We start from the raw sequence: 13910 nt of genomic DNA on the forward strand, positions 1-13910 counted from the left end.
TCGTGTCCTGCGGTGGCATCGATAATTTGATCGATACGGGGGAGGGGGAAGGGATCCTTTGGGCAAGCCTTGTTAAGGTCTTTAAAATCAACACATAGGCACCAGGATTTGTCCTTCTTTGGTACCATCACCAGGTTTGCTAGCCAGTCCGGATGTTTTATGTCTCTAATGAATCCGGCCTCCAGTAGCTTGGCTAGCTCCTCTCCCATGGCCTGTCTCTTGGGTTCGGAAAAACGCCGAAGGGCTTGTTTGACAGGTTTGAATCCTTTTAGGATATTTAAGTTGTGTTCGGCCAGCCTGCGTGGGATTCCTGGCATGTCTGAAGGGTGCCAGGCGAAGATGTCCCAATTTTCATGTAGAAATTCTCGCAGTGCGGCGTCCATATCAGAGTTTAATCGTGCCCCGATGGAAGCTGTTTTATTGGGTCTGTTGGATGGACCTGGAATTTGACTATTTCGTCTGCTGGCTTAAAGGATGTGGACTTAGATCTCTTGTCGAGTATCACATTATCCCTGTTAACCGTGGAGCGCAGCGCAGTCAGTTCATCAGCCGCTAAGGCTTCGGATAGTGCCTCAAGGGCCAATGCGGCTGTCTTGTTTTCGACGCGGAGTGCTATGTCCGGATCACTAGCGAGAGTGATAATTCCGTTCGGCCCGGGCATCTTGAGCTTCATGTACCCGTAATGGGGTATTGCTTGGAAGATTGTAAATGCTTCCCGCCCTAGTAGGGCGTGATATCCGCTACTGAACGGGGCCACCTGAAACGTGATCTCTTCGGACCTGTAATTATCCGACGTGCCGAACACCACATCTAGTGTGATTTTTCCTGTGCAGCGCGCTTCCCGACTGGGGATTATTCCTCTAAAGGTTGTGCTGCTTCGCTCAACGCGGTTCCAGTCTAATCCCATTTTTTGAAGGGTTTTCTCATAAATGAGGTTCAATCCGCTGCCTCCATCCATGAGTACCTTGGTGAGGCGAAAGCCATCCACTATTGGACTGAGGACCAATGCGGCTGGTGCTCGGGCTGTTCGGAATTTAGGTTCATCACTTGCGTTGAAGGTAATAGCTGTGTCGCTCCATGGGTTTATTGTTGCTACTTGATAGACTTCGACAAGGCTGCGGAGTGTTCTTTTTCGCATATTGTTTGATGCGAAGGTCTCGAAGACTGCGAGAACGGTACTGGTGTCCCCGGGGTGGTTTTCTGTGGCCTCCAAAATTAAGAGGTCCTCGCCAATTTTGGCCACCTGCCGGAGTATCCAACATGCTCTAAGGCTGTGAGTTGGTGTGGCGTCCTCTGTACTATGAATTTTACAGGGTCCATCGAGCCATCTTTCCAGTACGGTTCCATGCTCTGTAAAGGGTTTTGGTTTTTTGGTTTTTAACCCAGGTGTCTGATGATGATGCACCCTCTTATTTCGGACGGGATTGCTATTCAGGGCCGGATTATCCCAAAATTTTATTTCGGTTTTCCAGGCGCTTTCCATCGCACAGTACTTTTGTACTATGGACGCCTAAGTCAGCGAAGCGTGTAATATCACGACGACTTATGGCGTTGAGGATTCCCTCGTCCGTGCAATTACTGCAGAAGATTGAGATTGCGTCTCCCACGCGGCAATCCTTTATCCTATTCATAACCAGGAGGAATCTGGCCCAGTAATGATGTACTGTTTCCTCGGGCTTTTGCCTGATTTGGGAAAGATCGCTTATGTTCGGGTGGGTGGGTGGCGTTAAATCTGAAACCTCACCCAATCTAAGATTCAGAGGCCGAAGAGCTTCCGAACTCTGAAGTTCGGATTCTTGGATGTTGTCCAATGAGTCTAGCCCGTTGCCTGATTCTAAGCTCAGGCCTTGAGTTACATCCTTCCTTCCGCGGGTATCCGGCTTGGAGGGGTCGGGAATTCAGACGTAGCTAGTCCTTCAAATAGATGAAGGGTCGCCGCACTGCGCCTCTACCACGGCGACGTGGTGGGTGGCTTGGGGAGAGTTGATTTCTCTTAGATCGGGTTTAAGCCCAATCTGGTCGTAATCCGTAGCGACCCCTAGGGCGGCGATGCGATCCAAGAGCTCGTTTACAGAAGAGAGCTCCATTGGATCTAGCTGCTCGACAAGTTCCGAGCTGACGTGAAGGTTGCTTTTGATGACCCGAGAGGTCACCGTCGGCGCAACGGCCGAACAGGCGGTTATGAGGAAACCACCTAGCCGAAGAGTTTGGCCGACAGCCAAGGCTCCCTTAGTGACGGCGCCGTCTTTAAAGACGGGAGGAGGCATCCTTCCTGATTGCGACGGCACAGTGGAACTCTCAATGAAAGCACCAATGTCGGTGTCAAAACCGGCGGATCTCGGGTAGGGGGTCCCGAACTGTGCGTCTAGGCCGGATGGTAACAGGAGACAAGGGACACGAAGTTTTACCCAGGTTCGGGCCCTCTTGATGGAGGTAAAACTCTACGTCCTGCTTGATTAATATTGATGATATGGGTAGTACAAGAGTAGATCTACCACGAGATCGAGGAGGCTAAACCCTAGAAGCTAGCCTATGGTATGATTGTTGTATGATGAAGTTGTCCTACGGACTAAAACCCTCCAGTTTATATAGACACCGGAGAGGGTTAGGGTTACTCAAAGTCGGTTACAATGGTAGGGGATCTTGAATATCCGCATCGCCAAGCTTGCCTTCCACGCCAAGAAAAGTCCCATCCGGACACGGGACGAAGTCTTCAATCTTGTATCTTCATAGTCCTGGAGTCCGGCTGAAGGTATTGTCCGGCTATCCGAACACCCCCTAATCCAGGACTCCCTCACCCGTCGGTCCGACGGTCTCTGCGTGTGACCGCATGGGCCCTTGCAATCAGTCCTACATGACGGGCGCGTCCGGGCGCCCTCATATCCAGCCCAGATAAGAGCCTGACACAGGGAGTGCCAGTCCGCACATTTTGACCGGATTTGCGCGGCGCGGTTGGGTGTGGTTCTTGCGTCAAGGCGGTGACCGGGCCTTCCACCCTGGCGTTTGGGCGGGGTATGTGGGGTCCGGTTATATAAATGCTCTTATATGTAATGCAAAGGCTGTCAATGTCAGTATGACAACCGTGCTGATATAGGATGTAATGGAAACAAAGCTATCTATTCTTCACGATTGAAAAAGGATAAGCAATAAGTGAAACTTAACCAGATAAGACTAAAAGATAGTTACGAAGTAGAAGATACGTGGGCCTCTTGATAAACAAAATGGCTGGCCTCATCTAAAGCATAGTCAATCAATAGATTCAATTCAGTAGAAACAATCATGGGTAGCTGGGAGTAAATGTGGAGGAGCAAATGCTTACAAAAGTTGTTCATCCCACAGATAAAATAAATAATAAAGAAAAACGTTGTGTTTCATCATTCAGCTAGCCTACTAACTCTAGATGTGCATCGTGGCCACTCGCATGAGTATCCTCTGGCCTGGGAATGAAGCAACCTAGTAACTGATCATGAGCGGGGTCTAAGCAGATACTTCTGGCCGGATCCACCTGCACCAACGGCCATGCCCTTGCCGTGGGATCTGAGCGTGTACCTCCGCCGGCCGGATCCCCATGCAGCGGTGGCCTTGCCCTTGTCACGGACACTCCGACGGCGCTTTGGAGGATCTGATGGACCCGACTTGTCATCTTTGTTAGGACCGCGCTTGGGACCACCTCCTCCTTCTCCTCCTCCTCCTCCTCCTCTGGGACCCCGGGGAGATGAAGATGACGTTGAAGGTGGCTGAGGGGGGGCATTGTTCTGGATGAAAGGTAGAATATCTCCGGGCAAAATGAACTGTGAGTGCGTCCCACTCCCTCCGTGTAGAATACCCTTTACCTGGCCAGCGGCGTTGAAGAGAGGGCCTCCCGAGGACCCCTGATCGGATCCGATGTAAGCCTCGAGCAGCTCCATATCATACCCAACTGGGTTGGTGCTCATGCCAGTCAGAAACCGGTGGAGGCACTGAAGGCCCGTGGCGAAGGTGCAGGGACGGAAGGCAGGCCACGAAACGAGCATTCACTGCATGCCAAACTCGCGTGTTCCGTCAAACTGCAGAACCGGGTGCTGCCGTGTGCATTGCACCCTCTGCTGCCCGACGCCCCTCACGGCCAGCTCTGCCCGATCGACGCGCAGCATCATCAAATCCCTCAGGCAGTCAATCCCGCAGACCGTCGCCGGCGTGTAGGTGCGATCCCCGACCATGTTCCTATTAACTGCGAAGTCTCTCTCGGCATGGAAACATGTGACCTCGATTGTAAAGAGCCGGTTCACCGTGGCTGGATCAATTAGCCTGTAGACCGCATGGAACAGATGATCCACAATGTGTGCGGTGGTGAGAATGTAGAGGTAGGCGCCATCCATGTGCGAGGAGATGCCAGTTTCTGTTAGCCACCGTGATGCGAAAATTGCGTTCGGCTGCTCTCGAGTCTTGGAGCCGGCTGCCCCAGCGATAACCCGGGCTTCATTCACCCGACGTCTTACTGGTGTAAACTGGATGAGGAAGACCGATGCTTTGCTTCGTTCAAACACTGGGACCCAATTAACCAAGGGCGTGATATCCTGATCCTGATCCTGAGCCTGAGCCTGAGCCTGAGCCTGAGCAGCAGCAACCACAGGAGGCTGAGCAGCAGGATCGTCCATGGCCAGTAGTACTGCAATAAGTAAACAAGAGTTGATGAGTAGGACATCTTGGTTAGGAACAGGAAATGCATCAACAAACAAACAAACAAACTGACTAGCTAACTGTAGAGTAGTACTCGTACGTAGTAGGAAGTTGCAGTTTATTTTTGGGATCAGGAGTAGTATTATATCCATTTATTTATCCAAGGCCAATAGCATAACAGCAAAAGGAACTAAAAAACAATTACTCCTATCCATGTAGTACTAGTACCAGCAACAAGCACTTGTTGGATTTGAAAGGGACTGGAGAGAATCTCGTTAGGAAATAAATACTACTCCCTCCGTTCGAAAATACTTGTCATTAAAATGGATAGGGAGTACTCATAAGCAAGCAGAAGTAAGCACAAACTGAAACAATTCCACGCAGACTGACGGCGGAAGCGACCACATGACATGCATGATTGGAACTCAACAAGACACCATCAAATAGTAGCCGATCGAGTAGCAATATGCCAAGCACCGACCAAAGAAACCTCTCAAAGAAAGAATGGGGATCCGGTCTAGAGAAAGAATCTTGCTCCAGTCAGTAGCATTCCATCTGAAACTCTTTAGTGGAAGTGAAGGCAGCAAACCAAAACCGGAACCTGGGTGAATCCGTGATTCGCCTTGAGGACACGCAAACAAATCGCAGCACTTGAACTTGAAACACAGGTTAGGTTATGACCGGAAGGAAGCATTCCTCCACCAGCAGCTGCAGCAAGTCAAATCGCTGGTCCCAAGAGCAAAACAAAGACGTTATCGATCTGATGTAGAAACTGCGCATGCACACATGTGGCAAACATCCCATGCAATGCAAGCAAGAACTCGCGCTTAGGGCCGGAATCCAACAACTGGGCTTTGAGAATCGGATAGGAATTAAGCCTTGCCTACCTCGAGCTCGAAAGCAAACACAATGTCACCTCGGGGTAGAATGAACAGCCCGAATGTGCATCCATAAGTAAGAAGAAGAAAACTAGTACTCTCTACAGATCCACGAGATAGGCTTCGGGTACGTACTGCTGCGCGCACAGCGGGGAAGCGACCACATCCACACGCAAAGGTGGGACACATTATTGATGTGAAAGAAAAAGATCCCTGCTACAGTTGAATGCCCAGTACTCCGTCGGTTTCTAAATATAAGTCTTTTTAGACATTTCAAATGAACTACAACATACGGATGTATGTAGACATATTTTAGAGCATTGATTCATTCATTTTGCTCCGTATGTAGTCACTTGTTGGAATATCTTTAGAAAGACTTATATTTAGGAACGGAGGTAGTATATACTAGTAGCATCCAAAAAAAAGGAAGGCTTTGGCTTCCAAGCCAAAAATCGGTTCCCCGCTGCCGCTACGCTACAGGTCGGGGGGGCTGCTCCAACCACGACCAACATTCGCGACGAGCGCAAGCCAAAAATCGGCCGGAACCCCCCGAAGCTCCCTCCAACAAAATCACCGGAACCGCACAAGGGTGGATGGCGGACAGGCCCAAGAGTCGTTGGAATCGAAACCAACAACACCTCCCAAAAACCCCCAAAACCCCCCAAATCAAGCCGCGCGGGGCAAACCCTGTGGCTCTCGCTCCGGGCTCCGGCGCGCGCTAGGCACCGGATGGATCATGGAGGCGCCGCCACATTCCCTTCCCTCCCGATAGGGGAGTTGGTCGGACAACCGCACCCAGGGAGAAACAGATGGGGGGGAACGGAGCGGACCTGTACCTTGAGATTTTTGGAGTGCTCCTCCCTGCCTCTGCCTGCTCCGGGAAACCTCGCCCTCGCCGTCCCTCGCCCTCCCTCCAGTTTCTCCGGCGGTTTCTCTCAGGTAGGTTCTGCTTGCTAGGCGCCCCCCGGCCCGGTCCCGGACGCGACAGCTATCCGTCCGATTGGACTGGACACACACACAGAGAGAGAGAGAGAGAGCGCTTCGCTTTGTGCTGTCAAAAAGGCATCGGAGCTCCTTTGCCGGTCAAAAACGGGTCGGGTGGTAAATCTCTTATTGGGTTTTCATTTCACGCGCTGCGTCTCTGGGTGGCCGGGCCCGCGCGCCCGGGAGAGATGTTATTAATAATAAGCCAATAGGAGCCGAGAAGGATCTGCATTCACCCACATCCCTCTCCCTCTTTTTGCTACTACTAGTTCCATTAAATTGTTTTTATTTTTTCCCTAAAAAAATTGTTTTTATTTTCAAAAAACACAACACACACACACACACGCTCACATCTGTTGGTGCCCCTTAAAAAAATGCAAAAAATGTTAACACGTGCTACAAGTTAGTCTAATCCTATGTGTATTATATAGGATTATTGAAATGCTAAGCTGAAATGTAAATTTTTTATGGTTTATACTTCTTTTCAAAGGTGAATAAACATGGTGCATGCAGCGCTAGACCCAATGGAGATCGTACATGCTGGAAATTCCAAGGTGCCCCATAATTCCATGGTGAGAACAGATGGCTGACTTGCTTACCAAAGCACTTGGCCGTGGCAAACTTCAGGAGCAGCGAGCAAAGATCGGTATGGTGGAGGTTACAAAGATGAGCAAGTCTTAGGGAGTGAATGTTGAATAATCCTTGTGCATTTTTTCTGTTTTTTAGTCTTTTATCTCTGTATTCTGCACTGTAGCTCGTCACGCTGTTGTCGTTGCCAGCTGCAAGTTAGTTCAGTTTTTTTTTTCAGTAGACAGTTTTAGATAAGATTAGTTGTCCTGGTCATCGCCTGACGATCCGGGACCGATTCCTGTAGACACATGATGCCGCTCGTGGGATGGCACAAGACTCACGGATCGTGGGGCTTCACACGTTTGCTTGTAATTCTGAATAAGAGAAGAGAACAATGAGAAAAAAAAAGTTGCAGACTGAACGCAACGCAAAAACATCATGTGTTTTCGCAAAAACACCATTAATCTGCTAATAATGATGATACTAGGGAAATCTTATTGATAATAAGGGCTCGTTATCAATATTCCCCTTCTTTTTTCTATGCAAAAAAAAATTCTATGCAAAAAAAAGATATAGTAAAGTAAGTGATTCCATAAATTTACGCAGTTGCCCAAGAATTCACTATATATTCTTAATCAACGATTTCTTATATAGAGAGAACGGCCCTCACAAATTGAAAATACTAATTTGTTAAGAATCAATCGAATTGAAGTCATAGTGTCATCGTTGGCTGGAATCGATATATTCACGAGATCCGGGTCACAATTTGTATCGACTAAAGAAATAGTAGGAATCCCCAAAATGGCACATTCCCGAAGAGCTATATACTCTTTTTGCTGATCAAGGACGATCACAATGTCTGGCAATCTCGTCATATATTTGATCCCGCCGAGATACCTTTGCAAAGTAGATAATTTTCTCTTCAAGATTGCCACATCTCTTTTTGGGAGATGGTGGAATTTTCCCATTTTTTCTTCTGCTCTTAAGTCTCTAAATTGAGAAAGTCTAGTTTTCGTAATCGACCAATTCGTTAACATACCACTGAACCACTTTTTATTAACATAATGACAACGAGCCCTTATTGCAGCTGATGCTACTAAATCTGTTGCTCTTTTTTTGGTACCAACAATTAAGAAACTTTTTCCCTGACTTGCTGCATCAAAAACTAAATCACAAGCTTCTGATAAAAAACGAGCCGTTCTAGCGAGATTTATAATATGAGTACCTTTACGCTTTGCCGAAATGTAAGGGGCCATTTTAGGATTCCATTTCTTAATACCATGACCAAAATGAACTCCTGCTTCTATCATCTCTTTCAAATTAATGTTCCAATATCTTCTTGTCATTTTTTCCACACTTCCTTTTTTTTAATCCTACCATTCCATTACGGAATTTAGTTCTTTTTGAAGATTAAGAAAGATCCGAAATAGCTTGAAATAAATAATAATTGTTCCGAGAGAACCTTGTACTAAGATAAGAGTTGGCCATTGATACATGGTATAAACATAACCACCTTAATGAATTAACTGACTTGTTTTACTTATTAAAATAAAAATCTTAAAAATCTAAAATTTGACCTGTTAGTGTTCTAAGTTCAAAAGTCTAGTAAAGTAAAAAATATTTTTATGGGGGTTCTTATGTCTCATAAAAATTGTTTGTTACGTCAGAATCTGAAGAAACTAATTCTGTATGGAGAAACAAAAAATCTCTCATTTCCGACGCGAATAGATTTTTTTTTTTTATTTCGAAATAAAGGTTCTTGTCTTGTGGGGAACGATGCACAAATTTTTGGAATCCGGTACCAACAGGTATAATCCCCCCCAGAACTACGTTTTCTTTCAAGCCTTTCAACCAATCAATGCGACCTCGTAGGGCAGCTTTTGCTAAAACTCGAGCAGTTTCTTGAAAACTTGCTTCAGATATGAAACTTTGGGTATTCAGGGAAGCCCTTGTTATTCCCAATAAGATTGCCCGATAATAGATCGATTCATCCAAAGCTCGTCCTGCTCGTTCCGCTCGCGATAGTGTGATTAATTCCCCAGGCGAAAAAACATTAGACATTCCATCTTCGGAAACCCGCACTTTTGATGTTACTTGGCGTATAATAATCTCTATATGTCTATTATGGATCTGTACCCCTTGGGATCGATAAACCTTTTGGATTTTATTAACCAAAGAGATACGACTTTGGGCTATGGTTAGCTCAGCTCCAATCAAGAATCCCCAAGGGACCCCAAGAATTCTTGGTATACACTCATTCCAATCCTCAATTCTCCTTTTGAGATTCGGGGATAATGAATCAATTGAACGTGCTTCAAAGATTTGTTCCACTTTTGGAAGACCTTGCGTTATGTCACTAGATCTCGATTTTTCATATATAAACGTAACTAACCTATCTCCCTTGTAAAGGATTTCTCCATAATGACCATTAACAGTTGCTCCTGTAGTGGCCAAATAAGGTTTAGCTGCTCTTATAACAAAGGAATTCATATTTACAATGAAAATTTGACCGGATTTTTTTATGTGCGATTTAAATAGACATACATTTTCACAAACAAATTGTCCAAGGTGAATTATTGCCAATGTCTCTTCCCAAGAATCATGATGGACAAAGTGACAATTCAAAAGGAATGGATCCAACATTATGTTACTATAGAAATTAGAAATCCTTTTATTTTCATCTATTAAAGAGTATTTAAGTTCTTGAAGTACTTGGAAGGTTTGTTTTAAATTGTCAATGAACATATATTTTTTTAACAGGACTTTATTATGCGTTAGTAAATAGTAAGATGAAGAAAAATGCGATATACTAGCTACAATAGCGCCTAAGGGCCCAAAAATTTCTCGAATAGGAATTCTAGGATTCCATTCTTTTATCGCATTGGGATGTTTTGAATTCTTGAATAAACCAATTCGAGAACAGTTGGATGCCGACAAAATCATCAAAGAGTGGTATTCTTTATTTCGATTCAACAAAGTGCCAATAGCTTCTGGATGTTGGCTAAGTGATTCAATCTTCGCCTTGGAATAAAAAGAATTGATATTGGCGCGATCTAACCTATTATGGGGAATCGGTCCTGCACTTGTCCTACCATACCTTTTTCGTGTATACGAAATAGTGGACTTGACTAACTCAATTCTTAGGAAATCGCGAATAAGATCATTTGCCCTTACCTCAACGAGGGAAGCACCAGCCTTTTCTTTTTCTTCTTGTTCCCAATTCACTACTAAGCAAGTTCTAACAAATTGACTATTTGTGTGATAAATTCTTTGAGTTAACTTGCTATTTTCATGAGAAATAAAATTGACAAATCGAATTTGGAGATTATTTTCTTCTTGCAAGAGATCCTGCGGGAAAAGTGTTGCTAAATTTCTCCCTTCGTCCATTTCATATGCCACTGTAGGGCGAACGGAAACAAAATACTTTTCCTTGCTCTTGAGAATTTTTTTCCGTTGAACATAGACCCAATTTTTCCTTTTTTTTGATTCCTTAGAATCTTTTTTTTGTCTTTCTGGCGGTATCAAACAGCCACCTAATACCTTATCCGCCTCTTCAGGAAAATGAATATCTCCGGAAAATATTTTGAGTTCCGTATGGATTTTTTTCTCTTCACTCGGACCAGTCCGCCTAGTCGAGTTCTTGTATTTTTTTTGTGAGTTGTGTATTCACTCCAATAATACTATTGTCAAGTATCTTTAGGGATGAAGATCTCGGCAAGATATGAAGTTCTTGAAGAATGAAAAAAAACCGATCTACTTCTTTTTGGTATTTTAGACTAAATTCTTTTGTTCCTCGATGCTCAATCAAACCCTCTTTTTTTAAGATGGAATCTTCCTCTGGGCTCTCGTATTCGTCCTTTGAATCTTCTTCTGAGTCTTCCTCTAAAGTACCATATTTTTCCTCTGCGCTTTCCCCGGGGCTGCCATATTCGTCTTCTGAGTCTTCCTCTAGAATTCCATATTCATCCTCTTGGGTCCTATATTTGCTCTCTGGGCTCCCATATTCCTCTTTTGAGTCTTTCTCTAAAGTCCTATATTCGTTCTCTGGGTTTCCCATATTCGTTTTCTGGGCTCCCATATTCGTCTTCTAGGGTTTCATATTCGTATTCGTCTTCTAGGATTCCATATTTAGATTCTTCTAGGGTTTCATATTCATATTCGTCCTCTCGGGTCCTGTATTCGTCTTCTAGGGTCTCATATTCCTCTTCTGAGTCTTCCGCTCGAGTCCTATATTCTTCTTCTAGGGTCCTATATCTAAATTTAACAATTCCTGAACCCTTTTTATCTTTTCTGTATCGGGGATCGTCAAAATAAGAAAAAATAGTATTTCTACGTAAAACACCCATAAGGGGGATTTCAATCGAAATCCCAAAACAGGATATTAGTTCTTTCTCTTGTTCTTGATGATATTGTAATGGAATGACGAACCTATTTCTTCGCTTTTTCGCCAACAAATCTGAATTATCTTGAAAAATAGAAGGATAGATAAAATTCCAATGGCCATTGGACATGATTCGATCCGACGTTGAATAATCAAGAATTTCCCTATCTTTTTTACCATAAGTATTCATTTGATCTTGATCCTTGTGGAGTGAAAAAGACGCTATACTGGATCTGCACATACTTACTGACAATATCCATAAATGGCTTGTTTTTGGTAATCGGTGAAGATTACCATATTGATATTCGGGCGCATGGTAAACATCAGTACTCCAGTGCATTTCGCCGTCTGATTCAGAATAAATATGCTTTTGTACCCTTTCTTTAAAATGTAAAGTGGACGTTCCGGCACGAATCTCCGCAATTACTTGTTCGGATTTTACATATTGATCATTTTGCACTAGAATCAAGCTTTTTGAGGGAATATTCACACTATATAGAATATCTTGACTCTGAATAGTTACATGCAAGTCTATATAACATAGAAAAGCAGGCTGCCCATGACGGGTACGTGTGGGGTGAACCAAATTCTCATTGAATTTTATTTTTCCATTCGAAGGGGATCGTACAAGGTCGGCAGTACCCCCTGTGAATACTCCGCCAGTATGAAAAGTTCTTAATGTTAGTTGAGTCCCTGGCTCCCCAATTGATTGACCTGCAATAATACCTACGGCTTCTCCCAATTCGACCAGATCACTATGAGTAGGACTCCGGCCATAGCATAATTGACAGATCCAAGAAGTGCTTCGGCAAGTAAAGGGGGTTCTAATATATATTGGTTGTGCTCAAAATGGTTGTGCTCGAAAGGCGGTTATGAATCGATTGACTAATCCAATTCCAATATCTTGATTTCGCGCGGCAATGCATCGTGAACCGATATATATATCGTCTGCTAATACACGACCAATTAGTGTTTGGACAAAAAGTTTTTCCGTCATCCCATTTTGAGGACTTACAGAAATACCTCGGATAGTACCACAATCTCTTCTACGCACAATAATATGTTGAACTACTTCAACAAGTCTACGTGTAAGATATCCAGCATCTGCTGTTCGCACAGCAGTATCTACAACCCCTTTGCGGGCTCCATAGCAGGAAATTATATATTCTGTCAAAGAAAGTCCCTGCGTAAATTGCTTTGAATAGGTAAATCAATCATTTGTCCTTGAGGGTCCGACATTAATCCTCTCATACCTACTAATTGGTGTACTTGAGATGCATTTCCTCTGGCTCCTGAAAAAGACATTAGATAGACTGGATTAGAAGGATCCGTTATCCGAAAATTTGAATTCATTTCTTGTTTCAAATATTCACTTGTCGCATACCATATCTCAACAGATTGGCGTAATTTTTCTACCGCGTGTACATCCCCATAATAATAGTGTTTCTCTAAAAGAAAACTCTGTTGTTCCGCGTCTTGGACTAACCATCCCTTAGAGGGTATTGTTAAAAGATCCTCGATTCCTAACGAAATCGATGTAGTAGTGGCTTGATGGAAGCCCAGAGTCTTTAGTTGATCCAGTATATGGGATGTATATCCCATTCCAAAATGATCTATTAATCTGCTAATAAGTCGTTTCATACCAGTTCCGTCTATCTCTTTATTATGAAAGACCAGATTGGCCCGTTCCGCCATACATAAGTACCCCCTTTTCGGCTGAGTAGGATTCGACAATTGCTGAGTAGGATTCGACAATGGGCCTGAGTCAGTGATTCGAAAATTTAATTAACTTAATTGCCTCAATCTCAATCTGGATTCGCGTGGCAAATAATGATGATACTAAGGAAATCGGAATGCCCCCCGAAAAGGGAGGGGCATCGCCGAATCTAACTTTCTTGTTTAGGTAGTGTATGAATAGGCCTGACTAAATCCTTGTATGGCTTCCTCTATTTCTCTATAAAAAGAAATATGACCAAAAGTGGTTCGAATGTTCATCCATTAATCGCGTGTGTGATTCAGATCCTGTGATAACAACCATCAGACAACTACTTGGGCTCTAGCGCGCCTGCTGATAAGGCGCCTTGGCGCATACCCTAGATTCCCGATCGTCGGGCATGAGTAGGAGAGTACGGATTCTGAAATAAGATTTTTGAGGGGCCAGCCAACAGATTGATGTGAAGCGAAAATTGTGTTGGTGTCTCCGGATTCGAGCAGGACAGTCGGCCAAAGGTGAAGCTCTTTTGTTTTTTTCTTTTCAGAAAAAAAGTGAAGGTCAAGCTCATTTGAGATTAAAAGCGGCGATGGGATTGGAGTTTGCAAGCGGGGAGCGGCCATGCCTTTTTGAGACGGTAGTAGCCTCCCAAGTGAAAACGTTCCGCTTCTTTTGAGCAACCCACCATCGAGCAGAAAGTCCACGAGCACAAAGCAAGGGGCAACGC

The 13910-nt window shown here is 44.5% G+C and overlaps 2 protein-coding genes across 2 annotated transcripts; both read right to left on the bottom strand.

The window, feature by feature from the left end:
- Positions 1-3799: 3799 nt before the first annotated feature.
- On the bottom strand, positions 3800-6537 carry LOC125506865. The gene is made up of 2 exons (XM_048671570.1): positions 6374-6537; positions 3800-4648 (listed from the first exon to the last, which is right to left on the bottom strand). Exon 2 carries the CDS (start codon positions 4635-4637, stop codon positions 4014-4016), a length of 624 nt encoding a protein of 207 aa, XP_048527527.1. The 5' UTR covers positions 4638-4648; positions 6374-6537; the 3' UTR covers positions 3800-4013.
- A 1437-nt stretch (positions 6538-7974) lies between these two features.
- Positions 7975-13444, bottom strand: LOC125506864 (DNA-directed RNA polymerase subunit beta''-like). The gene is given in 5 exon segments (XM_048671569.1): positions 7975-10690; positions 10693-10741; positions 10744-11145; positions 11147-12657; positions 12660-13444. Coding segments are annotated over 5 exon segments (4434 nt in total). The 5' UTR covers positions 13168-13444; the 3' UTR covers positions 7975-8726.
- Between the last annotated feature and the right edge of the window lie 466 nt (positions 13445-13910).

This window comes from Triticum urartu, chromosome 5, assembly GCF_003073215.2.
Source record: "Triticum urartu cultivar G1812 chromosome 5, Tu2.1, whole genome shotgun sequence".
Lineage (NCBI taxonomy): Eukaryota > Viridiplantae > Streptophyta > Magnoliopsida > Poales > Poaceae > Triticum > Triticum urartu.

Excerpts from the sequence above, each read along its gene's own strand:
- LOC125506865 (XM_048671570.1), bottom strand. The coding sequence starts at position 4,637 with ATGGACGATCCTGCTGCTCAGCCTCCTGTGGTTGCTGCTGCTCAGGCT.